This window comes from Bombina bombina, chromosome 4 (genome assembly GCF_027579735.1).
Source record: "Bombina bombina isolate aBomBom1 chromosome 4, aBomBom1.pri, whole genome shotgun sequence".
Lineage (NCBI taxonomy): Eukaryota > Metazoa > Chordata > Amphibia > Anura > Bombinatoridae > Bombina > Bombina bombina.
The window spans coordinates 684013465-684040647 of record NC_069502.1 but is presented as its reverse complement, the minus strand read 5'-3'; the positions used below and the strand labels follow the sequence as shown (position 1 = coordinate 684040647).

The 27183-nt window shown below is 39.6% G+C and overlaps 2 protein-coding genes across 3 annotated transcripts in view; one reads left to right on the top strand and one right to left on the bottom strand.

Annotated features, from left to right (window-relative positions):
• The window catches only part of C4H1orf131 (chromosome 4 C1orf131 homolog), a 35211-nt gene extending 19330 nt beyond the window's left edge, over nucleotides 1–15881 (bottom strand). Inside the window, 7 exon segments of the mRNA XM_053710829.1 lie at nucleotides 1044–1091; nucleotides 1093–1125; nucleotides 1127–1141; nucleotides 10291–10347; nucleotides 10911–11122; nucleotides 11124–11249; nucleotides 15664–15881. Coding sequence (XP_053566804.1) covers nucleotides 1044–1091; nucleotides 1093–1125; nucleotides 1127–1141; nucleotides 10291–10347; nucleotides 10911–11122; nucleotides 11124–11249; nucleotides 15664–15736 — 564 coding nt within the window. The 5' untranslated portion in view covers nucleotides 15737–15881.
• A 60-nt stretch (nucleotides 15882–15941) lies between these two features.
• The window catches only part of GNPAT (glyceronephosphate O-acyltransferase), a 203588-nt gene continuing 192346 nt past the window's right edge, over nucleotides 15942–27183 (top strand). The window contains exons 1-2 of one of the 2 annotated variants that reach the window (XM_053710828.1): nucleotides 15942–16118; nucleotides 26500–26688. In XM_053710828.1, coding sequence (XP_053566803.1) covers nucleotides 16089–16118; nucleotides 26500–26688 — 219 coding nt within the window. In that variant the 5' untranslated portion in view covers nucleotides 15942–16088. Of the gene's footprint in view, nucleotides 16119–26496; nucleotides 26689–27183 lie in introns of both variants that reach the window. The other variant, XM_053710827.1, reaches the window with a different exon arrangement.

Here is a 27183-nt window from a genome sequence, read left to right as displayed (position 1 = left end):
ACCTTGTACCTAAGCCACTGCTGACTGCCCCTTATCTCAGTTCTTTCGACAGACTTGCATTTTAGCCAATCAGTGCTGACTCATAAATAACTCCACAAGAGTGAGCACAAAGTTATCTATTGAGGACACATGAACTAACACCCTCATCGCTGTGAAAAACTTTCAAATGCATTCAGATATGAGGTGGCCTTCGAGGGCTAGAAATTAGCATATAAGCCTACCTAGGTTTTAGTTTTCAACTAAGAATACTAAGAGAACAAAGCACATTTGATGATAAAAGTAACAATGGAAAGTTGTTTAAAATTGCATGACCTATTTGAATCATGAAAGTTTAATTTGGACTTGACTGCCAGAATGGTTTTAAAGGTTTTTACTTGAAGTCAATATCTGTTTCCATATGAGGGAATCCTGCATGCTGTACTAAATGTTATTTATTTATGAGCAAGGTACTGCTTATATGCAATTGTGGAGCTAGTATAAGGAAGTCTCTATATTATGTGGTCTCAATTCAGGTCCAAGACATGTAGGATATGTGTGTATTCTTTTTCAACAAGGGATACTAAGAGAACAAAGCACATTTGAAAACAGAAGTGAATCTAAAAAAAGTGTCTTACAATTACATGGTCTATCTGAAACATGAAGTTTAATTTTGACTTTTTCTATCCCTTTAACTATGCATTAATCACCAAGTTACCAAATTGCGACCATAGTATATAAAATATGTCTTGACTCTAAAGCCACTGAAACACTAATGCAGACCTCTTGCGGCTATTTGCTTTCCCAGGCTAAGGTTTGTATCTGAACAGTGATTACTTTGCAGAACATATTTTATTTAAATTATGGGAAATAAAAGGTTTAATTCAGAACTAATCCATGGCCTCTGTTTAACTCAGCAAAACACACAAAATGCCTGAATGTGTGACTCATCATCTATATAGCTGTCAGCTTGTCCGAGATGGTTTTTGCTCTTTTCTGTGTTTGTAGGTTTGTGGCACGTGCACACATATATTGTTAAATTACATAGTGACTCCCTCATTTCTTACTTTGGCTCCCAGCATTATTGCTCTCTCTCGTTCAAACGTTCTTTGTTTTTTCTTTCTTGTAACCAGTGATTCCAAACTTGTGCGACTTCTAGACGAGCCTGCAAAGTGGTAACAAGAAGTATAAAAGGTATGGGGCAATTCCAAACTTTGTTTTAATGTACAATTAGCAAAATCCTGTGCAAATAAAATGCCCAAACAACTTAAATACTACAGCACCTTGCTGTGACTACATAGCTGTGACTATATAAAATGTAATTGGATTATTCTTTAGACTAGTGCTTGACAAATATGTTCAAAATCTAGTAGCCAGGTATTTTTCATGGTTTATGTATGCGTATGTGGAAAAAAACCCCTGAAAAATTGGAGGAAAATCAGGCAAATCAAATAATGAAAGTACATTGCAAAGTTTTTTTTTTAACACAATGATGAATATTTTTTTTTTTTTTTTAAACAAACTTTGCAATGTACTTTCATTATTTGATTAGCCAATTTTGCTCCAATTTCCTGTGTTTTTTCCCCAACTGCCTTAGAATTGCTGGAATATATTGGCAGATATACATGAGCTCCTGCAGTAATGCAGCAATCACTGTGTAGAATGCTGCATGCCATCATTTGGTAGCAAAACAAAACAGGAAAAATTGGAGGAAAATAAGGCAAATCATATAATAAAAATGCAATGCAAAGTGTGCTAGAACAGGGCTTATACCAACATCGTACTGCCTATGATATCTGTGTGCATGAATAGTCTAAGGTCAAGTATTGAAACTAGAGTGGTAGCTCTGACATTTTTGCACAGGGGCATTGCTGTGCACAAATCATAGCCTCCATATAACTGTTTGTCCAGCCCTGTTAACGGTATGTTATCGTAAATGGGAGTAATGTTACATTGCCAGCAAAGCCAACGTGCATTAGATTAAGTAATTAATTCATTAGAAAAGCCAGTTTACTTCTGCAGCTAGATCTTTTTTCTGATTCTTAAACATATCTATATAAACACACAAGCAAGGGATTGATTTATAACGCTAAAACAAGATACGTTTCTCCTCAGTACACTTGCTAGACAAGATGCCATAGCTCCCCACATACACCAAGAACGGTTTTATATAATTTAAAGAACGGATTTCTCGTCCCCCCATGTAGCGAAGCCTTCTTCCCATATGAGACACAGCAGGTCACCCATACGAGGCGCACAGCCTTCCCCTGCTTACAAAGCACCCCCGTCTTCTATCATACAGCTCACATCAGCCCTACTGCTCCGCTTCAGCAACAGCAGACTTCTCGCTTTGCGTCTTGTGGTCCTGCATTCTTGCGTCCAAATAAACGCCATGTGCAGTAACCTTCCAGCGCTGACTTCTTAAATTAGATTGCACGCCTACAGAAATGATGTGCGCATGCGTAGTAGCACCCCCTTGCACCACTTAGATTGCAATGCGCACCGCCAGCCGCAACGGGAAGTAAAATTAATAAAGGCGGCAGTTGTAAAAGGGACTGATAAGGAGAATAAAATTAAGGCGCCAGACACAATTTGAAGGTGCCAGTGGCGCCAGGAAAAGCAACTTAACCATACACCATGTAGTGTTAAGATGAGCAGGAATTTTACACAAGCTGAGTCTTGGCACTGTGACTAACCTTGTTTATCAACATACATTGTATTCATATTAAATAAATGTTAAACAGGCCAACCCCTGCTTGAGATCTAAAGTTTTTTTTTTCTTCAAACAAATCCCTGATTATTAATACATTGAAATATGCGTTTTTTTCATGTATTACACTTAGGGTTGCCACTCAGCGATGTTTTCCTGGACAGTTATAAGTTATACATGCTGCAGGGTGTGGGAGGTAGGAACATGTATTTTGCTTCTTGACATCACATAAATAATACTGCTGGACAGCAAAAACACATGTTCCTCCCTACACATTCTGCAGCATGTATAACTCATAACTGTCCAGGAAAACATGGCTGAGGTGGTGACCCTCTTCCACTCCACAAAATTACAAACAAAGTGCAAGTCCGGATCGGCCTACCAGGACACAAGATTTTTGCGTTGGGCCGCAGCAACTGGCCCGTACTATTTAAGGGGGGTGGTTCTGTTAGTAAAGCGACGCTGCCTGTATCTCACAATATTTTGAGTTGTCTTCTCCAGATCACACAATGGATAATCATGTTCACATTGTGAAAGAGAGACATGGTGTGAAACTGGATTGTAGGGTGCCTATATAGCAACAATATGGCTTTATATTCATTTGTAATAAAAATAAAAGAATTTAATTCAGAAAAAAAAATATTGTAGAAAGGAATATCCCAGTAATCTACAGACTTAAAGGGATATGAAACCCAAATTTTTTCTATATGATTCAGATAGAGCATGCAATTTTAACTTTACTAAATATACTAATAATAGGAGTAAATTAGAGAGTTGCTTAAAATGTCATGCTCTAGCTAAATCATGAAAGAAAAAAAATTAAGGTTTCATATTTCCTTTAAACCCCTTGGCGAGCCGAGGACGTGTCAGGCACGTCCTACAAACGGTTGTCAGGTAAGGACCAAGGACATGCCTGACAGGTGCTCGGGTAATCTGAGCGTTGGAATCGATCGAGATCGCTTCCAGCCGATCAAACAGTATTGCAGCGATGCCTCAATGTTGAGGCATCCTGCAATACTGTTCCTGACTGCCGGGCTCCGTTTTGATCGCTCACGTAGAGCCCAGCAGTCAGGGCAGAGCATCGGAAGCCACCGGGCAGGCTTCTGATGCTCTGAAAGTTGTGGTAAGTGGGTCGAGGCACTTCATAAAATAACATTAAAATAAAAAAATATATATTTCATAATAAAATAGCCCCATATAGCCCCCCTCCGCCATGTGGCTTCAAAGATGGTGATACCCAGTGCATCATGGGGCTTCTGGGAGTGTCCCTAGCCCTGCCTCATCATAGGGGCAGGCTAGGGTCATCCAATCTGAGTTTGCCCCTATAATAAAATTTTAAATAAAAAAATATTCCATTTGTCTGATCATGTCGTTTGTAAATATTGACTCAGACCAGTGTGGATATCCTCCCCTCTCCTCACTTGCATTTTTGTGGGAGAGAGAGATCTGTGTTTAGGAGAGAGAGATGTAGATAATATATTTGTTAAAAATTGTGAGACCCAAAGGTTTCTTTTGAGAGCCATTAACCCCTAGCTTGCCAGTAATCACTATAAATCACTGGCAGTACCAGAAAAGCACTTTTTTGCTCTCTGCGCATTTTTTTGTGAGACCCAAAGGCTCTTTTCAGAGCCATTTAGTTAATTTAAACTTTGTGGTGATTTTTTTTTTATAGTAATTTTTTTTTCTCTGTGACAGATAAAAATAAATCATGTCACAGTATGCAATCCTTGCTTCAGAGTCAGATGCCTCTATGTCTGACTCAGACCCCCAATTTTAATCCTGCCATATGCTCAGATACATCATTAGATATAGTCGCAACTGATAGTGATGTTATCTGTGGCTGCTAGCCCCCCTGCCAGAAGGAGACGTGTTGCTCCAGCTGCCCATTGCTGCTGAAGAGTGAGTAACGTCTCATCACCAGAGGTCAGATATCCCACCCTTCACTGCAAATTCTGGCATCAATGTGAATGTGGCAGGATTTGGCCCCCAACAGTTTATAGAGGTGTTTTTGGCCGATGATTGTATTGGGGGAACATTGTCGCCCCAAACTAATTTATATGCCCATCAGTTCCGTGCTGCAAAGCCTGACACTATTTTTGGCAAAGCAGCAATGGGCCCCCATCAATGTGCCAGAATTTAAAACTTGCTATGCGGATGGGCATCATAAAGAAACCCTCCACCCACTCCAACTGGAGTAAGTAGCCCCATATTCTCCCAGTGTATGTCGAGGTATGAAATTATTCTTCATTTCATGCACTTAAAATCCTCCCCCTGATTACCCACTTTACTGCCAGGTTTGCAGAGGCTTATACACCTGGAAGGAATATATGGTGTTGATGAATCCCTGATGAAGTACAAGGGAAGGCTGGGATTCAAGCAGTATATTCCTTCCAAGCGCTCCAGGTATGGAGTAAAGGTGTATAAGCTCTGTGAGATCGAGACTGGGTATACTCAGGCCTTCCGGGTGTACGAGGGAAAGGATATCCACCTTGACCCTCCAGGCTGCCCAGAACATATGGGAACCACTGGCAAGATTGTCTGTAAATTACCCCCTGATGAACAAGGTGTCCTTTTGTTCAAGCTACCTGTATCGTTGTGATACAGCAGCTTACGGTACAATTCCAAAGAACCACGCAGGTTTCCCAGTACAACTTGTACGCACCCGGCTACAAAAGGAGGAGACCCTCAGCTCTGCGCCAAGAGGAGCTGTTGGCAGTTAAGTACAGAGATAAGAAGGATGAATACCTTCTTACCACCATCCACACAGAGAGGACTGCGGAGTCTCTGTACGTGGCAGAACTGAGAGCATAATGAAGCCAGTGTGCATCAAGGCTTATAACCGGCATATGGGTGGGGTTGATCTAGCAGATCAGCAGCTGCAGCCCTACATAATTATGCGGAAGACAAAGGCCTGGTACAAAACGGTTGCAATTTACTTAATGCAGATTGAATCCACAACGCTTTTTTGTTGTTCAAAAAAGCAAATGAAACTGACTTTTTTTACAGTTTCAGCTCCAGATCATTTCAGGGATTTTGTACCAAGATGCACCTGCTCCCTGGGCAGTGATGGGAGAGAGCAGAGTTGGGGCTACCCATTTCATTTTCAAAATCCCCCCTACTGCGGCCAAAGCAGAAAAAAATGCAGAGTCTGTAACAAGAAGGGGCAGAGAAAGGACACCACCTTTTACTGTCGTGATTGCCCCAGGACACCCTGGACTCTGCATTGGGGACTGCTTCAAGCAGTATCACACACCCCTTTAAACATTTTTATTTTTTGGTTACGTTTTTCGTTACTGAGTTTTTTTTTACTGTGCTAGATTTTTAAATTTCACTGTTCTATTTTTTAAAAGTTCTAAATTGGTGCTGTATTTTACAAAACCCCTGTCAAACCTATTGCAGAAAACAACCTGAAGTGTTTTCTTGCAATAACTTACAACAGGCTCTCCTAAATCATAGTCAAAAAGCAATGTGTGTGTAAAAATAAAAAAATGAAGAATTACCACCATACACTTTCTCCAATTTTTTTGGCCAAACGGTTGAATCAAAGCACTCCATATACAATACCTTGGGGTGTCAATGTTTCAAAAATATACACTTTCATGGCAATAAATAAAACCGGGGTATGTGATAGGGCCCAAACTAAAGATAGGTCTATCAGAAGAAATACTCTCAATTTTAACTAAAATTACAAGTCATACAATTGTAACTGAACCTTCCCGGAATTGTGGCAAAACCTATGCATGGGGAGCATAGGTGTACTCAGGGGTTGCAGAAAACAACCTGGAGTGTTTTCTTGTTATAACTTACAACAAGCTCTCCTAAATCACAGTAAAAAATCAATGGGTGTGTAAAAATAAAAAATTACCACCACATACGTTCTCCAATTTTTTGGGCTAAAACAATTGCATCAAAACACTCCATATATAATACATTGGGGTGTCAAATAAATTGGGTTATGTAAAAAGGCTCCCAAAAAGAAGATAGGCAAAGAAGATATGTTAAATGTGAAAAAATAAATCACAAACACATGTCAGAAGTTTGGCATTGCAAGCCCCAAAGAAGCCAAGAAAACCTATGCATAGGTGGTATCACTGTACTCAGGAGATGTTGTTGAACACATATTGGGGTGTTCTTTAGCAGTAACACATAACAGGAACTGAGAATCCATGCCTAAATTACAATGTGTGTGACAAATAACACAAAAAAATGACTACCCAAAAGTTTGACAAAGACTGGTGGTTAAATTAGTGCATGGAAAGTGTTATAATACCAGCATTGCAAATACCCTAGAGTGTCTACTTTTCAAAATATATATGGTTTGATGGGGATAAATTACATTGTCTGGCTTCAGAAATGTCCCAAATAGGGACATGGGTGCATGATGACAGATGTGAAAATTCCAAGTTGGAAAACTAGCCTCCAGAGAACCCAACACACACACAAAACACATGGGTGGTATCACTGTACTCAGGAGATGTTGCTGAACACATATTGTGGCGTTATTTGGCAGTACTCAGTAACGTTCTCAGTAAATGTATTCTTAAATTGCTATTTTGTCAAAAAATCACCACTTTTTTTCTTTTCTTCAAACCTTGCATAGATTGGTGGTAAAATTCAGGGATTCCTGACAGATATCAGTGTTACAATGTAACTATAGCTAATTTTGAAGAAGAAAAAAAAATGGTTTGGAAATAGCAAAGTGCTACTTGTACTTATTGCCCTATAAACTTGCAAAAAAAGCAAAGAACATGTAAACATTGTGTATTTCTAAACTTAGGACAAAATTAGAAACTATTTAGCATGGGTGTTTTTGGTGGTGTAGATTTGTAACAGATTTTGGGGGTCAAGGTTAAAAAAAGTGTTTTTTTCCATTTTTTCATCATATTTTATAACTTTTTTTTTATAGTAAATTATAAAATATGATGAAAATAATGGTATCTTTAAAAGTCCATTTAATGGCGAGAAAAACAGTATATAATATGTGTGGGTACAGTAAATGTAAAAATAGCCCTGGTCCCAAACGGTAAGAAAATTGAAAAGTGCTGTGGTCACTAAGGGGTTATTTTGTTATTGAAAATATGGCTGGTCTTTAAATTTTTCCAGGTCTGCTTTTTATTCCGAGATAAAGTGCCACAGATTCATCAATTTCTTTGCTTTGAGTTAAAAGCTACCGCAAGCTTATTATGCTGCTATGATTGCAAAGTAGTAAATTAAAGGGATAGTATAGTCAAAATTAAAATTTCATGTTTTCGATAGAGCATTACAATTTTAAACAACTTTCCAATGTAGTTCTATTATCAAAACTATTTAATTATTTTGGTAGTGCACTGCTGGGAGTTAGCTGAGCTCAATGGATAAGAATGACAAGAACCTTATAAGTACAGCCACCAATCACCACCTAACTCCTGGAAGTTCATTGCTGCTCCTGAGCCTACCTAGGTATACGCATAAACAAAGGATACAAAGAGAGTGAAGAAATTTGATAATAGAATTAAATTGGGAAGTTGTTTAAAATTGCATGCTCTGTCTGAATTAAGATTTTTTTTTTTTACTGTCCCTTTAAAACTAATTAAGCACATAAAATTGTTGTATACAAGTAGAGGCATTTATTCCCCTACAATCTGTGTCAATGAATTAATCTTTCAGTAAAAGCAAGGCTTAGTGCCAAAAAAATCACATTGCTTAAAATAGAGGGTCATAGCGACTCTTCTGTTTATGGCAAAAACTAGTATAGTCATTTTTGCCTGGATACTGCATATTCATGCTGCAACCAGACTCAGGGATCATCCATTGAGCGCTGATAACAGTGACAGTGTATTGTGATAGGTGATTCATTTTGTTTCTGGGCAATCCTGGAGTTAAATCACAGCTCCATATGTTTCTGGCAATAAACGGGGTAAAACACTGATTTGTTACTGGCCATCAAGAGGTTAAATCACTGTAAGAAAGCCACCAAAATAGCAGGATGCAGATTCATGGAGCTTTGGCATCCAACATTGTACCTACATACTGAGGGCTCGATTTATCAAGCATCAGCGGACAGGGGCGTACATATCCGCCGCAGTTCGGCCTCTGGCTGGCAGAATTTTGCGCAAACGGCGCCCCCCTGCCTGTGCACAGCCAATCACGCACGGGCAGGAGATGTCAATTTCCCCGGTCGGACGAGACCAAGGAGATTGAAATTCTAAACCTAAGAGGTGGAGAAGAGTTACGGAAGCCGATAACCGCTGCTTGATAAATACTGACTGCAGGTTCTCTTGGCAGAACCTGCAGTCATAGCGAGGCGAAGCCTTTGATAAATCGAGAGCATAGTGCTCAATATCTACCACTTTACCTAATTGCTGCAGCATCTACTAAATTATCATATTGAAGCAAGTTAATACCATTTCATTGAGCATTGAACAACCCTCATAAACACAATGTGAGGTTTGTGTCCTTTTGCAGAGTTTCTCAGCTATATCCCTCTTTAGACTGAAAACCAACAAGACCACTTCAGCAGTTATTCTGCCTGGTAAAAAAAGGGAAACTTACAACCAACAGTCCCTCGTTACCTGTAATAGAACAAATGCCATCCTGGGCCTATACAGATCACACTACTTGACCTGGGGTTTTGTCCTCCACAGTGCCACTCTGCTTGGGCAGTCACCACAGGAGAACAAGCCTTTCTATTGAGCTATTAAACCTAAGATACCAGAAACACCATAGGGTGTTTTTCTTTCCCAGTGGGCTTTCTCCGTTCTACACGTTTGCCTAGAGCAGCAAAGGGCACAGGCCCAAGCATAACTGCAAAACTCTTCATAGGTGGATATTGCAGAGGGTGGTGAGTTGAGTCTCCCCTGAAAACAAAATTTCTATCTACTAGCACTTTAATGGGAAATTAAAACGCCCCTTGTTTTAGTGTAAACAAGGTGCTATCCCACGTTCCCGAGAGGCCAAAAAGCAATCACTGTAATCTAGGTTTTTAAAATGCTGCAAATTGTCTACACCACCAATTGATTTGCAGCAATTGAAGGTTCCGTAATTTGCTTTTTGGCTTCTCTATGGAGTGTGAGACAAGCACCAATTTTACACAAAAGGAAGAGGTTTTCAGATTGGGGTACTATTGCTACTAGAGAACACAACATTTGACAAACTATATACAATACTCTTGAGATATAGAGGCCCATTTATCAAGATCCGGATGGAGCTTGAGGGCCCGTGTTTCTGGCGAGTCTTCAGACTCGCCAAAAAACACATGTTATTGAGCAGCGGTCTAAAGACCGCTGCTCCATAACCCTGTCCACCTGCTCTGATGAGGCGGACAGGAATCGCCACAATTCAACCCGGTCGAGTACGATCGGGGTTGATTGACACCTCCCTGCTGGCGGCCCATTGGCCTTGAGTCTGCAGGGGGGTGGCGTTGCACTGCAATGATGAATACGTAGAGCGTATTGCTCTCCGCATTCAGCGACGTCTGTCGGATCAGGTCCGACAAATATTTGGTAATCGGCCTCTTTTTGTCAGCAGTATCATTTGGACACCACAAAAGTTAAACACAACATAAATCAGAATATATAGAATACTGAAATTGCAGATAGGCACACGCATTAGGACATAGGACATACCTTCTCAAAATTAAATGTGTTATTACTTTCTTCTTTGACTTTTGCATCCAGCTCGTCCTATAAAAAAACAAAAACAAAAAAAGTGTTTATATTTTAAAACAAAAAAATGATATTAAAAAATATAGAACCGCTTCAGGACTACAGGATCTATAACATTGCTACTTGGCCAAGTAATAAATGCAGCTTTCTTAGCTGTGTCATAAGAAGGTATAAGGCATCATTTATAGTACATATAAAATGTAGCTGATAGCGCAGATGGAGAGTTCAAAATGGCCTTCCCTTAACAGTAAATCACTGGGTCAATGATGGTAACGGAATATAATTGAGATGAGCAACAGAGATATCATGTATAAAAAATAACATTAAGAATATGGAAGTAAATTGGAAATTTGTTTACAATTGTATGCTCTGTCTGTATCAAGTAATACTTTCGGTTCCATGTCCCTTTAAATGGACACGATGGTGAAAATTATGATCTGCTAACGTTTCAGAGACCCTTTTATTAAACATACAACCTGTTAATGGTTTCTCTAGCACTATTTATGTTTAGTTTTACTTTAATATTATTATCAAAATTAAGACAACATTATTTTGATAAAAAAGATACCCCATGTGGTTACCTCTGGCATCTTTTCTTGATCAGCTTCTACAAAGGTTTTCTTTTTGTCCCTACGGCTAACAAATGTAACCACTTCAACACTGTGTTGTGTTTGCTTTGAACCAGCATCACCACAAGAACCTTCGGAAGACATCTCTGTGGTTTTGGTCTGGTTACACAGTTCATCCTTGATGGATTCAAAAAAGTGAGATGCATTTTTTTTCTTGCGCTTTAGAGCACGCTGTTGGCTCAAGAGGTTTGTTCTTTAAACCATTTTGTTTCCCAGGTTCCTTTGTTTTTGAGAGTCCCTGATTTTCTGTTGACTTCTTTGCTTTCTTTTTGGCAAAAACAAAATCCTCGCCTGTAATTAGAAGTAAAAAAAAAAAAAAGTTTTTAAAATATATTATATAATATTAAACAAAAAAAAGGTACAATTTCTATGCTTTTATTAATCAAATAAACATGATCTATGTCTGTAAAATAGTATATATATTATATTAAACAAAATATATCTATAGCATGTTAAAAAAGTCAAGATCCTTAGTTTTGTTAAAGGGACATTGTACACTAGATTTTTCTATGCATTAATGTTTTGTAGATGATCCATTTATATAGGCCAAAACTTCATCTAGGAGTGTTTTTGTAAAAATGTATAGTTTTGCTTATTTTTAAATAACATTGAGCTGATTGACTCCTAACCAAGCCCCAAAGTTTTAGATGTATACCGATGTACACATACTTCAGACTGCTTCTTTTTGTATAATGGGTCTTTTCATATGCAGGTGAGGGGGGTCTGCTCTCAGCCCCTTTCAGTGGGTGTTCCAGACTAATCTCATCAACAGTGTTAAATTGAGAGCTTCAAAGTACGTTTTTAAAAGGTTTTACACTGGATTTGTATATCAGTATCTGTGCATGTTATTTATAGTAGTGTATTTTACATACAGTTAAATTAAAATTGGAGTATTCTGTCCCTTTAAGGTTTGGGCTGTTGATAGGTTAACTATAACCCTATCTCTGACATAATTTATGCCAAGGGTCAATAAATCTGTTTAAAATTTAGGAGCCAGTAAAAATATTTAGGAGCCAGGCATAAGTAGGAGTCAGACAATAGTATTTATATATAGGTATATGGAGAATAACCCCAAAAAGTTAGGATCAGGGGTAAAATTCTAGGAGCCAGTGGCTCTGAAAAAATGTCAGACAAGCTAAAATGTTGCACAACATTTTTAAAGTGAAGAAATGCATATATATATTATATATTACATACAAGCTATCCTCTGCCTCTCTATAGTCATGGGTGCTGCTATGTTGAAATCCAGTTTCAGAGCGTTTCAGACTATTATAGCGTTAAAAATTACACACTCTAATCTGTTTGAGCAAGTAATTTTAACATTAGTGACCCTGTAATGCTATGCGTTTAACCTCCACAAAGGTGTAATCACATGGTTAAAGTCCAGCTCGGGACCCACAGAGCATTGCTGGCCCAGAGTAGAAACTGCTGCTGATCCATTTAGCAACACAAGCCGCACAGCTGGATCATACGACTAGCGCTGCTGACTGGATCAGCAGGTGTTTCCGCAGAGCACTGCTGTTCCCAAGTAGGATTCTAAACATGTGTTTACCCTCTTGGCAGGGGTTAAACAAAAAAAATCATAGTTTCATTAGTGTGAAAATTAGATGCTCAACCGGTTTAGTGACCGTTAATACTAGATCATTTTTTAAAACCAAAACACTGAAGATAGAACATCTGGTGTGCCAAACGCAATCTTGTTTTGTTATCCTAATAAATAATGTCTAAAATCTGAAAATCATGTTTTGAGATTACTTAAAGGACATGAAACCCAACATTTTTCTTTTTTCTTGTTTTTCATGATTCAAATAGAGCATGCGATTTTAAACAACTTTCCAATTTACTTATTTTATTTTATGTGCTTCAATCTCTTGATATCCTTTGCTGAAAAGCATATCTAGATAGGCTCAGTAGCTGCTGTTTGCTGGTTACACATAGATCCCTAGTGTGATTGGCTCACCCATGTGCATTGCTATTTCTTCAACACAGGATATCTAGAGAATGAAGCAAATTAGATAATAGAAGTAAATTGTAATGCTGTTTAAAATTGCAAGCTCTATCTGAACCATGAAAGTTTAATTTTGACTAGACTATTGCTTTAAATGGATTGGATGACATTTTAAACAACTTTCAAATGTACTTCTATTATCAAGTTTGCTTTGTCCTCTTTGTATCCTTTTGTTAAAGAGCAATCCTAGATGAGCTCTAGAGCAAGCACGTCTTCAGTTATCTGGCAGTAGTGTTTGAAACAATGTTTATAGTAATGGTATACATAGTTGCAAACACTGCTGCCATAGAGTACTAAAGAAATTTGCACACTGATATCAGTCTACCGATGTTTACTGTTCAATAAAGAATACCAAAAAAACAAAGCAAATTTAATAATAGAAGTAAATTGAAAGGTTGATTAAAAATTGCATGTTCTGTATATATCATAACTATTTATTGTTTTACTTTATCCTTTTTATGTCTCTTCAGTTTACTCAGAAACATTTGTTTATCTGGAACCTTAGCACAGTGATTCAGATCCTTTTGCTCTGGGACCCATTGGCATAGCTTTTTACAAGCATATTACAAACCTGATGTTTATCATTACATTTATATAAAAAAATACTACTCTTCTAAATCAAAAGTATATCAAGTTGCTTGTCAAAAGGCAAACGGTATAAAACTACTGAAAGTATTATTGCTTGGGAACAGCTGCACAAATCCTGGAAAACACTGATACTTATTTTATCTTTTACAAAATATGTTAAAGTGATTGTAAAGTTTAATGAATAAGTGCCTGGTATCTAAAAATAATCTTAAAAACACTGGCACTTTCATTCATTAAACTTTACAAAGACTCTTATTTTTTTTAAAGTGAAGGTAAACTTTGATGAATGAAAGCCCGGTTTTTAAAAATACTATTAAAAACAGGGGCACTTTCATTCATCAAAGTTTAGAAAGCAGCTGTTTTGTTTAAAAACTTACCTTTCTTCTTTTCACGACTAATCAGGCTTCCTGCAATCACGGCTTTCTCCCCAGGGGAATCATTGCCTTAGGCCATGCCGTGATTGGAGGAAGCCGGATTAGTCATTGCTGACGTGTGAAGAGAGGATCTCTGGGCGGGGGAAGCTGCTCCGGCTGTGAAGGGGAGAGAGGTAAGTTTTTAAACACAACGGCTGCTTTCTAAACTTTGATGAATGAAAGTGCCCCTGTTTTTAATAGTATTTTAAAAAAACGGGCTTTCATTCATCAAAGTTAACCTTCACTTTAACCTTTTAACGCCGTTGCAGCGTTCTATTCCGTTCTAACCACGCCGGGGCTTTAGCGCTGTTAGGACGGAATAGAACGTCCAAGCCGTTTGGCTGTCCTGAAGCCAACGGCGCTTCCTGGTCGGGATCACGGTCTGGAGGGCGTGCCTAGCTTCATAGGGACGTCCCCCTGACCCGATCAAATCATTGAAAGCTCTCGATCACGTGCACGATCGCGAGATTTCAATTTGTTTACATCGGAACGTTGTTCCGATGTAGACAAAATGACCCTGTCATTAAAGGGTTAAAATACTTACCTTTGTGTTATGGTAAACATAGCACCGGTCCTCCAGCTTTTTTTTTTTTTTTAGCAGATTGACAACGAATCCGCCTTCTTCCAATCATTGTGTGCCCCCTTTGTCGCCCAGCTCATGAGGTGTGCAACGATTGGAGGAAGTCGGATTGTCATCCATATGCTAATGAAAGCAGGAGATGCGGATGGAGGATCGGCGTTATATTTACCATAACGCAAAGGTAAGTATTTTATATAATAAGCATCTTTGTAAAGTTTAATGAATGAAAGTGCCACTGTTTTTAAGATTATTTTTTCGATACCGGGCACTTATTCATTAAACTTTACAATGACTTTAAAGGGATATGTAACCACCATTTTATTTCATTATTCACACAGAGCATGTGATTTTAAACAACTTTCTAATTTACTTCTAATAATATTTTTGTTCTCTTGGTATCTTTTCTTGAAAAGCAGGGACATATACTTATGAGCTGGCCCAATTCTGGAGCACTATATGGCAGCAGTTTTGCAAGGATGTCATCCATTTGCAAGAACACTAGATGGCAGCGTTATTTCCTGTCATGTTGTGCTCCAGATGCCTACCTAGGTATCTCTTCGATACAGAATATCATGGGAACGAAGCAAATTTGATAATAGACGAAAATGTTAAACTTTTTAAAAATGGCATGCTCTGTCTGAATCCCAAAATATTGTGTGTGTGTGTGTGTGTGGTGTGTGTGTGGGTGTGTGTGTGGTGTGTGTGTGTGTGTGGTGTGTGTGTGTGGTGTGTGTGTGGTGTGTGTGTGTGGTGTGTGTGGTGTGTGTGGGTGTGTGTGTGTGGTGTGTGTGTGGGTGGGTGTGTGTGGGTGTGTGTGTGTGGTGTGTGTGTGTGGTGTGTGGTGTGTGTGTGTGTGTGTGGTGTGTGTGGGTGTGTGGGGGGGGTTATATCCTGATAGCATTTTCAAAAATCTGTAAAGCATAATCTTAAAATCAGTGGTCACGGTCAGTTTTACACGCTATGGTTTTTCCCTTCTCTTCATTATTTGAGCTATCTTTCAATTTATAAAGAATAAATCATTCTATGAGTTGTTTCCCAATAGATCATTTGCACTTCTGTGAGAAACCGCAAACAACGCTTTAGTTGATCAATGAACCAGTAAATGAAATCACTTACCAAAATCATACAGATTACTTAGCACAGAGTCTAGCTGATCTGTCAATCCTACACCATCAGCTTCTTCTGCCATTTCTACTATTCTTAAACATTAAAACCCGCAGAATTCCACTTGATCGACGTTCTAACATAACCACGTGGTAATCTCAAAACAACTACTACACAGAACGGAAGCGTTTTTCCAATTGGTTAATCTAGACCTCGTTCGGCTTCCGTAGCGGAAACAGGTTGCTGGGTGTGCAGATCGTTTGAACCTGGACGGCTTCCGTAGCTGTCAAAAATGGTCTTGGTGTGTCAGTGTCAGTTGTGGTGATCCCGCCCCTTCCTGCGAATCTTTATAGCACTCTAACATACACCCCGGCGTGTAAAGGGAATCTAGTACTGAGTATGGCATAGTGTTTGAGAGATTTGTATGCGATCTAACGATGGCGGGACCAGGGGGCGTCCTATATACAGTAAGTGATTTGTGCAGAATCTGCACCAGGCAAATATCCAAATACACAGATGTCTGACTACAGAATGAGTAAAAACATTTGCAGCTAATCCTGTTGTCTGCAATGAGCCAGTGAAGCAAAGTGATGAATTACAGCGCGGTCACTGTTACAGTCTCAGCCTAAACCACATCACTTTACTTTTCATGCTGTAACTTTTTGTTCCCATAATTTAATGTAAGCAATTAACATCGAAAATACTAGCAACAATAAACTATTATTTCCTACTCTTACACAGGAAAGCAGGGGTATTCTTGATTTCAGTATTTGAATATGGGAAATTAGACACATATTAAAGGGACAAAAACATAAACACCTTGAAATTTGTTTAAAATGTTTAGCTGTGCAAGTGAAACAACTTTACAATATACTTCCAGTAATCATGTTCCCATTTTTTTAATGTAATTTAGCTCTGACATTTGTGGATTTTCTAATTCTCAGAGCTAGAAATGAACACTGCAGATTTCTCAGGGCGAACTCTGCTACATATCTTTCCCTACTTGGATTGAACTGATAACACATGCAAAACAATTCACTTTATACCTAAATAATTACTGTGACTAGCCTTATTAGCTGATGTCTGGATTGGCTCCTCCAAATAAGGCAAGGAGTGGGTGCAGTTTGGCTAATGAAAAACAAATGTAGCAAACAAAATGTTAATTTGTTTTACAAATGTTTAGTCTTGGATAATATTCTACATCAAGACAACATTTCTTGTAATTACTTGGCTTTTAATATCCATGTAATACACTGCATGCAAGCATGACTTTCTAGAAATAGGATCACACCACCTTATTCAGAAAATGTATTTGTTTCTTGGGCAGAGCGGGTGCAGTTTTTAAAGGGTCATTGTACTGGAATATTTACATGCTCTAATTAGTTTAGACTAGAGCATGTCATTTATATGCTCTACTCATCTGGAATTAAAATTCTAGCATTACAGCTCCTGTGCAGGGGAATGGCACATCATGCAACTGCTGATTGCCCATCTTTCTTGGATCCTACAGTATGGTTACATGTTGGGAGATTTGCCCGCTCTCCAGCTTGCAATGTTCATGGCCAAATGTAACATTTATTAAGGTACTTGTCCTGCTCTGCCCAGGACATGTCATGACTTTGTCCTGACCTCATCTGCTACATGCCTACTGTCCTGTTTCTTTTTTTTTTTTTAACCTCCCAAAACAAACAGGATTACTTTAGAGACCATCCTGGAGTCATTTGTTGATCATCAACCTACTTTAGAAGTCATTTGCACATCATCAGACTTGTAAAGTCATCAGCTAAGGTAAAAAATTCTGTATGATGACTTCAGAATGATTAGCAGATCACCTTACTGATTACATATTAGCACTCCTCATCTTAAATAGCCTTATGTTTAGAAAGGTAAAAAATGTATATGACAAGTATATGAGACACTGTTAATTCCCCTTGAGGGAACAATAAGGGTTAAAAATCAAAACTTTATTGGTTATATTAAAATGGGAAAGAACAAATTTAAAAACAAAATGGAAAACAGATGAGTTTTGAAATGAAAAGGTATTAGGGCTAGCAGGGGAAGAATGTAATGCCCTTCTGAGTTTAAAAATATAAATGGAATGGCTGGGAAATAATACCTCCAGTAATTTCAAGTATCAAATCACTCAAAAGATGGGGTTAATTAAGTATAAACTAAAGGCAAGGACAAAGTAATATGGTATCAAAAGTTATTGTCAAAACATAGTAGTTTACCTATCAAATGGTCTGCTATCTGCAACCAAGCATATGTAGTATAACTCGAGTTATACTACATACGCTTGATTGCAGAGAGCAGACCATTTGATAAAAATCGAAAGGGAGAGAACAGCCCTCCATGAGATAGAACAAGAGCCAGAATAACTTCCATGCCTGTTCATTTTTATTGTAACTCCTCAGGGTGCGCATTCTTTTTGCACACTATGCCCCTTCACAGAGAAAAAATATCCTGTAGCATAGCAGTCTGATCCTGCCCAATGACAGTCCAGCGCCGAAATACCTACCATTTGATAGGTAAACTACTATGTTTTGACAATAACTTTTGATACCATATTACTTTGTCCTTGCCTTTAGTTTATACTTAATTAACCCCATCTTTTGAGTGATTCGATTCTTGAATTTACTGGAGGTATTATTTCCCAGCCATTCCATTTATATTTTTAAACTCAGAAGGGCATTACATTCTTCCCCTGCTAGCCCTAATACCTTTTCATTTAAAAACCCATCTGTTTTTCACTTTGTTTTTAAATTTGTTCTTTCCCATTGTAATGTAACCAATAAAGTTTTGATTTTCAATCCTTATTGTTCCCTCAAGGGGAATTAAGTGTCTCATATATGTATTTGTTGGTACTGATTCCAACATTTTTCACTTTCCTGAACATAAGGGTATTTAAGATAAAGAGTGCTAATAGTTACACCCCATTCCAGTAGGCTCACACCTCTACCCTTTTTCACATTCACTTTGTGTACAGCACCCTACCCTATTGATATTTGATTTGATTTTTCCATACAATTACCGGGTCATCTTTCTGTAGTGCCATTCTCCTCCTCCCTCCCCTTTCCTTTCTCCCATTTTTGAATGTACCTTACTGATTACTTCACAAGCATGAACAGCCAGTGAATGACTAGAGTCATCTCATTTAAATATTTTGGCCTGTGGGCATACTTCAGGATGGCTTCTGATGACTAGTCTAGAGTCATTGATTACTTCAGAATGACTCCAGGAAGGGCTGCCACAAAACATTGGTGGACGACACCTCTTATGAAACCTTGTCCTGGAAAGCCTCTGAAAAATGTAGAAAGATTTACCATTGCTTTACCCCTTTGCAGTAGTTAAACACAGAGTTCCAAGGTGAGTAGTGCAAAAATATAACCTTCCAAATTAGAGTATGTAATTTTTCCATTTCAATTTCCCTTTTAGTGTTGAAGTTTTGTTAGCTGAGTACTCTTGGTATCCTTTATTGAAAAACATAACTAGGTAGGCTCAAAAGCTACAGGCTAGCTGCTGATTGGTGGATGCATTTATATACCTCTTATCATTGGCTTACCAATTTGCTTAGCTAGCTCCCAATAGTGCATGGCAGCTCCTTTTAATAAAGGATACCAAGAGAATAAAGTAAAACTTATAATATAAGTGAATTGGAAAGTTATTTTAAAATAAATGCTGACCTGTGTTTGCAGGAGCCCTTAGGTGAGAGTTCTCTGTGCTGCCTCCAATCTGTATTTCTCGCTCGGAGCATCCACGCTCAACCAAGCTGCTTCAACAGGCGCCGCACTCTGATGCACCCGGCTCACAGGCGTGACGTCACCAGACGTCCTGTAAATCTTAAGAGTCCTTAATTTCCTTCCTTTTTTTTACCTAGCAGGACAAGGGCCCCCTTAAATGAAAGGAAAGTAAGTCCCTCTTTCAAATGAAGTGTCAGATGCCCAAGTTGCATTCAGGTCTTCACCATGGAAACAGTGATTAACTGATAGACCTGTATGAATATAAAACCAAATCATATACCTCTTTCTTTTTTATCATATGTCTGATATTACAGCAGTACTGTTATTGAGTGACCTTACGTGAGACCTTTCTCCTGTGGCCTTGATCATCCATATGCATTTTATAATTGTTAAAGCTCTCCTAAATTAGGAACTTTCTTCATCTGCTCACAAGCTGAATGTTTGGCCAAGCTGGAAATGAAAAAGGCTGAAAGAGCATAGAAAGTGTAGATAAGATAAACTATGCCAGTTCATGCAAATAATCCAAATTTATTTTTCTTCGCCTAGAAAAAATTTCACTATTAAACATTAAAACATATGCACTAATCTTTTTTTTCTTTTCTTTTCTTTTTTAAGTAAAAATAATTTCAAGGGACAGTCTATTCCAAAATAAACTTTCATGATTCAGATAGGGCATATCATTTTAAACACCTTTCCAATTTACTTTTATCACCAATTTGCTTTGTTCTCTTGGTATTCTTAGTTGAAAGCTAAACCTAGGTAGGCTCATATAGTAATTTGTAAGCCTTTGAAGACTGCTTCTAATCTGAATGCGTTTTGACAGTTTTTCACCAATAGAGGGCATTCATTTATGTGTGTCATATAGATAATACTGTGCTCATGCATGTAGAGTTACCTAGGAGTCAGCACTGATTGGCTAAAATGCAAGTCTGTCAAAAGAACTGAAAAAAGGGGGCAGTTTGCAGAGGCTTAGATACAAGGTAATCACAGAGGTAAAAATTATATTGATATAATCGTGTTGGTTATGCAAAACTGGGGAATGGGTAATAAAGGGATTATCTATCTATCTTTTTTTTTAAACAATAAAAATTCTGGTGTAGACTGTCCTTTAAATTGAAACAGGAAATATATTTCTCCAACATAGGTGTGTCCGGTCCACGGCGTCATCCTTACTTGTGGGATATTCTCTTCCCCAACAGGAAATGGCAAAGAGCCCAGCAAAGCTGGTCACATGATCCCTCCTAGGCTCCGCCTACCCCAGTCATTCTCTTTGCCGTTGTACAGGCAACATCTCCACGGAGATGGCTTAGAGTTTTTTAGTGTTTAACTGTAGTTTTTCATTATTCAATCAAGAGTTTGTTATTTTCAAATAGTGCTGGTACGTACTATTTACTCAGAAACAGAAAAGAGATGAAGAATTCTGTTTGTATGAGGAAAATGATTTTAGCAACCGTAACTAAAATCCATGGCTGTTCCACACAGGACTGTTGAGAGCAATTAACTTCAGTTGGGGGAACAGTGTGCAGTCTCTTACTGCTTGAGGTATGACACATTCTAACAAGACGATGTAATGCTGGAAGCTGTCATTTTCCCTATGGGATCCGGTAAGCCATGTTTATTACGATTGTAAATAAGGGCTTCACAAGGGCTTATTTAAACTGTAGACTTTTTCTGGGCTAAATCGATTGATTATTAACACATATTTAGCCTTGAGGAATCATTTTATATGGGTATTTTGATATAATAATATCGGCAGGCACTGTTTTAGACACCTTATTCTTTAGGGGCTTTCCCAAAGCATAGGCAGAGTCTCATTTTCGCGCCGGTGTTGCGCACTTGTTTTTGAGAGGCATGGCATGCAGTCGCATGTGAGAGGAGCTCTGATACTTATAAAAGACTTCTGAAGGCGTCATTTGGTTTCGTATTCCCCTTTGGGTTTGGTTGGGTCTCAGCAAAGCAGATACCAGGGACTGTAAAGGGGTTTAAAGCTTAAAACGGCTCCGGTTCCGTTATTTTAAGGGTTAAAGCTTCCAAAATTGGTGTGCAATATTTTCAAAGCTTTAAGACGCTGTGGTGAAAATTTGGTGAATTTTGAACAATTCCTTCATGTTTTTTCGCAATTGCAGTAATAAAGTGTGTTCAGTTTAAAATTTAAAGTGACAGTAACGGTTTTATTTTAAAACGTTTTTTGTACTTTCTGTTCAAGTTTATGCCTGTTTAACATGTCTGAACTACCAGATAGACTGTGTTCTGAATGTGGGGAAGCCAGAATTCCTATTCATTTAAATAAATGTGATTTATGTGATAATGACAATGATGCCCAAGATGATTCCTCAAGTGAGGGGAGTAAGCATGGTACTGCATCATTCCCTCCTTCGTCTACACGAGTCTTGCCCACTCAGGAGGCCCCTAGTACATCTAGCGCGCCAATACTCCTTACTATGCAACAATTAACGGCTGTAATGGATAATTCTGTCAAAAACATTTTAGCCAAAATGAACCCTTGTCAGCGTAAGCGTGGCTGCTCTGTTTTAGTTACTGAAGAGCATGACGACGCTGATATTAATATCTCTGAAGGGCCCCTAACCCAATCTGAGGGGGCCAGGGAGGTTTTGTCTGAGGGAGAAATTACTGATTTAGGGAACATTTCTCAGCAGGCTGAATCGGATGTGATTACATTTAAATTTAAATTGGAACATCTCCGCATTTTGCTTAAGGAGGTATTATCCACTCTGGATGATTGTGAAAATTTAGTCATCCCAGAGAAACTATGTAAAATGGACAAGTTCCTAGAGGTGCCGGGGCTCCCAGAAGCTTTTCCTATACCCAAGCGGGTGGCGGACATTGTTAATAAAGAATGGGAAAGGCCCGGTATTCCTTTCGTCCCTCCCCCCATATTTAAAAAATTGTTTCCTATGGTCGACCCCAGAAAGGACTTATGGCAGTCAGTCCCCAAGGTCGAGGGAGCGGTTTCTACTTTAAACAAACGCACCACTATTCCCATAGAGGATAGTTGTGCTTTCAAAGATCCTATGGATAAAAAATTAGAAGGTTTGCTTAAAAAGATGTTTGTTCAGCAGGGTTACCTTCTACAACCCATTTCATGCATTGTCCCTGTCACTACTGCCGCATATTTCTGGTTTGATGAACTGCTTAAGGTGCTCGATAGTGACTCTCCTCCTTATGAGGAGATTATGGACAGAATCAATGCTCTCAAATTGGCTAATTCTTTCACTCTAGACGCCTCTTTGCAATTGGCTAAGTTAGCGGCTAAGAACTCTGGGTTTGCTATTGTGGCGCGCAGAGCGCTTTGGTTGAAATCTTGGTCGGCTGATGCGTCTTCCAAGAACAAGCTACTAAACATTCCTTTCAAGGGGAAAACGTTGTTTGGTCCTGACTTGAAAGAGATTATCTCTGATATCACTGGGGGTAAGGGCCACGCCCTTCCTCAGGATCGGCCTTTCAAGGCAAAAAATAGACCTAATTTTCGTCCCTTTCGTAAAAACGGACCAGCCCAAGGTGCTACGTCCTCTAAGCAAGAGGGTAATACTTCTCAGGCCAAGCCAGCTTGGAGACCAATGCAAGGCTGGAACAAGGGAAAGCAGGCCAAGAAACCTGCCACTGCTACCAAGACAGCATGAAATATTGGCCCCCGATCCGGGACCGGATCTGGTGGGGGGCAGACTCTCTCTCTTCGCTCAGGCTTGGGCAAGAGATGTTCTGGATCCTTGGGCGCTAGAAATAGTCTCCCAGGGTTATCTTCTGGAATTCAAGGGACTTCCCCCAAGGGGGAGGTTCCACAGGTCGCAGTTGTCTTCAGACCACATAAAAAGACAGGCGTTCTTACATTGTGTAGAAGACCTGTTAAAAATGGGAGTGATTCATCCTGTTCCATTAAGAGAACAGGGGATGGGGTTCTACTCCAATCTGTTCATAGTTCCCAAAAAAGAGGGAACGTTCAGACCAATCCTAGATCTCAAGATCTTAAACAAATTTCTCAAGGTCCCATCGTTCAAGATGGAAACCATTCGAACTATCCTTCCTTCCATCCAGGAAGGTCAATTCATGACCACGGTGGATTTAAAGGATGCGTATCTACATATTCCTATCCACAAGGAACATCATCGGTTCCTAAGGTTTGCATTCCTGGACAAACATTACCAGTTCGTGGCGCTTCCTTTCGGATTAGCCACTGCTCCAAGGATTTTCACAAAGGTACTAGGGTCCCTTCTAGCGGTGCTAAGACCAAGGGGCATTGCAGTAGTACCTTACCTGGACGACATTCTGATTCAAGCGTCGTCCCTTCCTCAAGCAAAGGCTCACACGGACATTGTCCTGGCCTTTCTCAGATCTCACGGCTGGAAAGTGAACGTGGAAAAGAGTTCTCTATCCCCGTCAACAAGGGTTCCCTTCTTGGGAACAATTATAGACTCCTTAGAAATGAGGATCTTTCTAACAGAGGCCAGAAAAACAAAGCTTCTGGACTCTTGTCGGATACTTCATTCCGTTCCTCTTCCTTCCATAGCTCAGTGCATGGAAGTGATCGGGTTGATGGTGGCGGCGATGGACATAGTTCCTTTTGCGCGCATTCATCTAAGACCATTACAACTGTGCATGCTCAGTCAGTGGAATGGGGACTATACAGACTTGTCTCCGAAGATACAAGTAAATCAGAAGACCAGAGACTCACTCCGTTGGTGGCTGTCCCTGGACAATCTGTCTCAAGGGATGATGTTCCACAGACCAGAGTGGGTCATTGTCACGACCGACGCCAGTCTGATAGGCTGGGGCGCGGTCTGGGGATCCCTGAAAGCTCAGGGTCTTTGGTCTCGGGAAGAATCTCTTCTACCGATAAATATTCTGGAACTGAGAGCGATATTCAATGCTCTCCAGGCCTGGCCCCAGCTTGCGAGGACCAGGTTCATACGGTTTCAATCAGACAACATGACGACTGTTGCGTACATCAACCATCAGGGGGGAACAAGGAGTTCCCTAGCGATGGAAGAAGTAACCAAAATTATTCTTTGGGCGGAGTCTCACTCCTGCCACCTGTCTGCTATCCACATCCCAGGAGTGGAAAATTGGGAAGCGGATTTTCTGAGTCGGCAGACATTGCATCCGGGGGAGTGGGAACTCCATCCGGAAATCTTTGCCCAAGTCACTCACCTGTGGGGCATTCCAGACATGGATCTGATGGCCTCTCGTCAGAACTTCAAAGTTCCTTGCTACGGGGCCAGATCCAGGGATCCCAAGGCGGCTCTAGTGGATGCACTAGTAGCACCTTGGACCTTCAAACTAGCTTATGTGTTCCCGCCATTTCCTCTCATCCCCAGGCTGATAGCCAGGATCAAGCAGGAGAGGGCGTCGGTGATCTTGATAGCTCCTGCGTGGCCACGCAGGACTTGGTATGCAGATCTGGTGAATATGTCATCGGCTCCACCTTGGAAGCTACCTTTGAGACGAGACCTTCTTGTTCAGGGTCCGTTCGAACATCCGAATCTGGTTTCACTCCAGCTGACTGCTTGGAGATTGAACGCTTGATTTTATCGAAGCGAGGATTCTCAGATTCTGTTATCGATACTCTTGTTCAGGCCAGAAAGCCTGTGACTAGAAAGATTTACCACAAAATTTGGAAAAAATATATCTGTTGGTGTGAATCTAAAGGATTCCCTTGGGACAAGGTTAAGATTCCTAGGATTCTATCCTTCCTTCAAGAAGGATTGGAAAAAGGATTATCTGCAAGTTCCCTGAAGGGACAGATTTCTGCCTTGTCGGTATTACTTCACAAAAAGCTGGCAGCTGTGCCAGATGTTCAAGCCTTTGTTCAGGCTCTGGTTAGAATCAAGCCTGTTTACAAACCTTTGACTCCTCCTTGGAGTCTCAATTTAGTTCTTTCAGTTCTTCAGGGGGTTCCATTTGAACCCTTACATTCCGTTGATATTAAGTTATTATCTTGGAAAGTTTTGTTTTTAGTTGCGATTTCTTCTGCTAGAAGAGTCTCAGAATTATCTGCTCTGCAGTGTTCTCCTCCTTATCTGGTGTTCCATGCAGATAAGGTGGTTTTACGTACTAAACCTGGTTTTCTTCCAAAAGTTGTTTCTAACAAAAACATTAACCAGGAGATTATCGTACCTTCTCTGTGTCCAAAACCAGTTTCAAAGAAGGAACGTTTGTTGCACAATTTGGATGTTGTTCGCGCTCTAAAATTCTATTTAGATGCTACAAAGGATTTTAGACAAACATCTTCCTTGTTTGTTGTTTATTCAGGTAAAAGGAGAGGTCAAAAAGCAACTTCTACCTCTCTCTCTTTTTGGATTAAAAGCATCATCAGATTGGCTTACGAGACTGCCGGACGGCAGCCTCCCGAAAGAATCACAGCTCATTCCACTAGGGCTGTGGCTTCCACATGGGCCTTCAAGAACGAGGCTTCTGTTGATCAGATATGTAGGGCAGCGACTTGGTCTTCACTGCACACTTTTACCAAATTTTACAAGTTTGATACTTTTGCTTCTTCTGAGGCTATTTTTGGGAGAAAGGTTTTGCAAGCCGTGGTGCCTTCCATTTAGGTGACCTGATTTGCTCCCTCCCTTCATCCGTGTCCTAAAGCTTTGGTATTGGTTCCCACAAGTAAGGATGACGCCGTGGACCGGACACACCTATGTTGGAGAAAACAGAATTTATGTTTACCTGATAAATTTCTTTCTCCAACGGTGTGTCCGGTCCACGGCCCGCCCTGGTTTTTTTAATCAGGTCTGATATTTTATTTTCTTTAACTACAGTCACCACGGTACCATATGGTTTCTCCTATGCAAATATTCCTCCTTAACGTCGGTCGAATGACTGGGGTAGGCGGAGCCTAGGAGGGATCATGTGACCAGCTTTGCTGGGCTCTTTGCCATTTCCTGTTGGGGAAGAGAATATCCCACAAGTAAGGATGACGCCGTGGACCGGACACACCGTTGGAGAAAGAAATTTATCAGGTAAACATAAATTCTGTTTTTGCATTCGTTGGTATTTGTTCATCCTTGGATCTACCACAGATGGATTTTAACAATACTTGAGAATCATAGCAATAATCGTATTGTGTTTTTATCTGTATTCAAAGCAGAAGGAATTCAGAAGCAAGAAGAGGGAAGTGTTTGAAGATATACTGGAAGAACGTCGGCAATCCAGTGATCTGAGATATGCAATGAAATGTTACACACCGGTTATATATAAGAACCTCACTCCATGCAAGCCAAGTGCCATTAAGACTATGGTTCTACAGTCTGATCAACTGCAATATGTGATCAAACAGGTAAGGTGTGTTCCTGTCATCCCAGTTTGGGAGATCAGTAGTCTTCAATTAGAAAATGTAAACACATTTGTGTTTCTTGGTTCTAATCAGTTTTTTAGTGTTTACTTTATATGTCAACTTGTTTATCCCATAAACTAATAATACAGGTACTCTTATACATGAGGAGTTGCAGTTGCACATAACAAGCTCAGGATAACTTTTAGGAATGTTCAGGTTTACTTTTAATGCAAAATAAAAGGTTTTAAATGAATAAAAACTTCTTTAAAAATCGCGAGAGTTTGCGTTTTTTTTGCTTAAAAAAATAATTCTCAGATGTGGCTGTACTGCATTGATTTGTATGTGATATTTTGCAGAACAGCGCCATCTAGTGGTTGCTTTTAGCACACAATGTAAAAATGGCTGTTTTACTTTCACTTTCTGTTTGTGATCTCAGTAGCAGCCGATCAATCTGTAGAAGTCTAAAAGCAGAGCCCATGCAGGAGAGTGAAGAGGAGG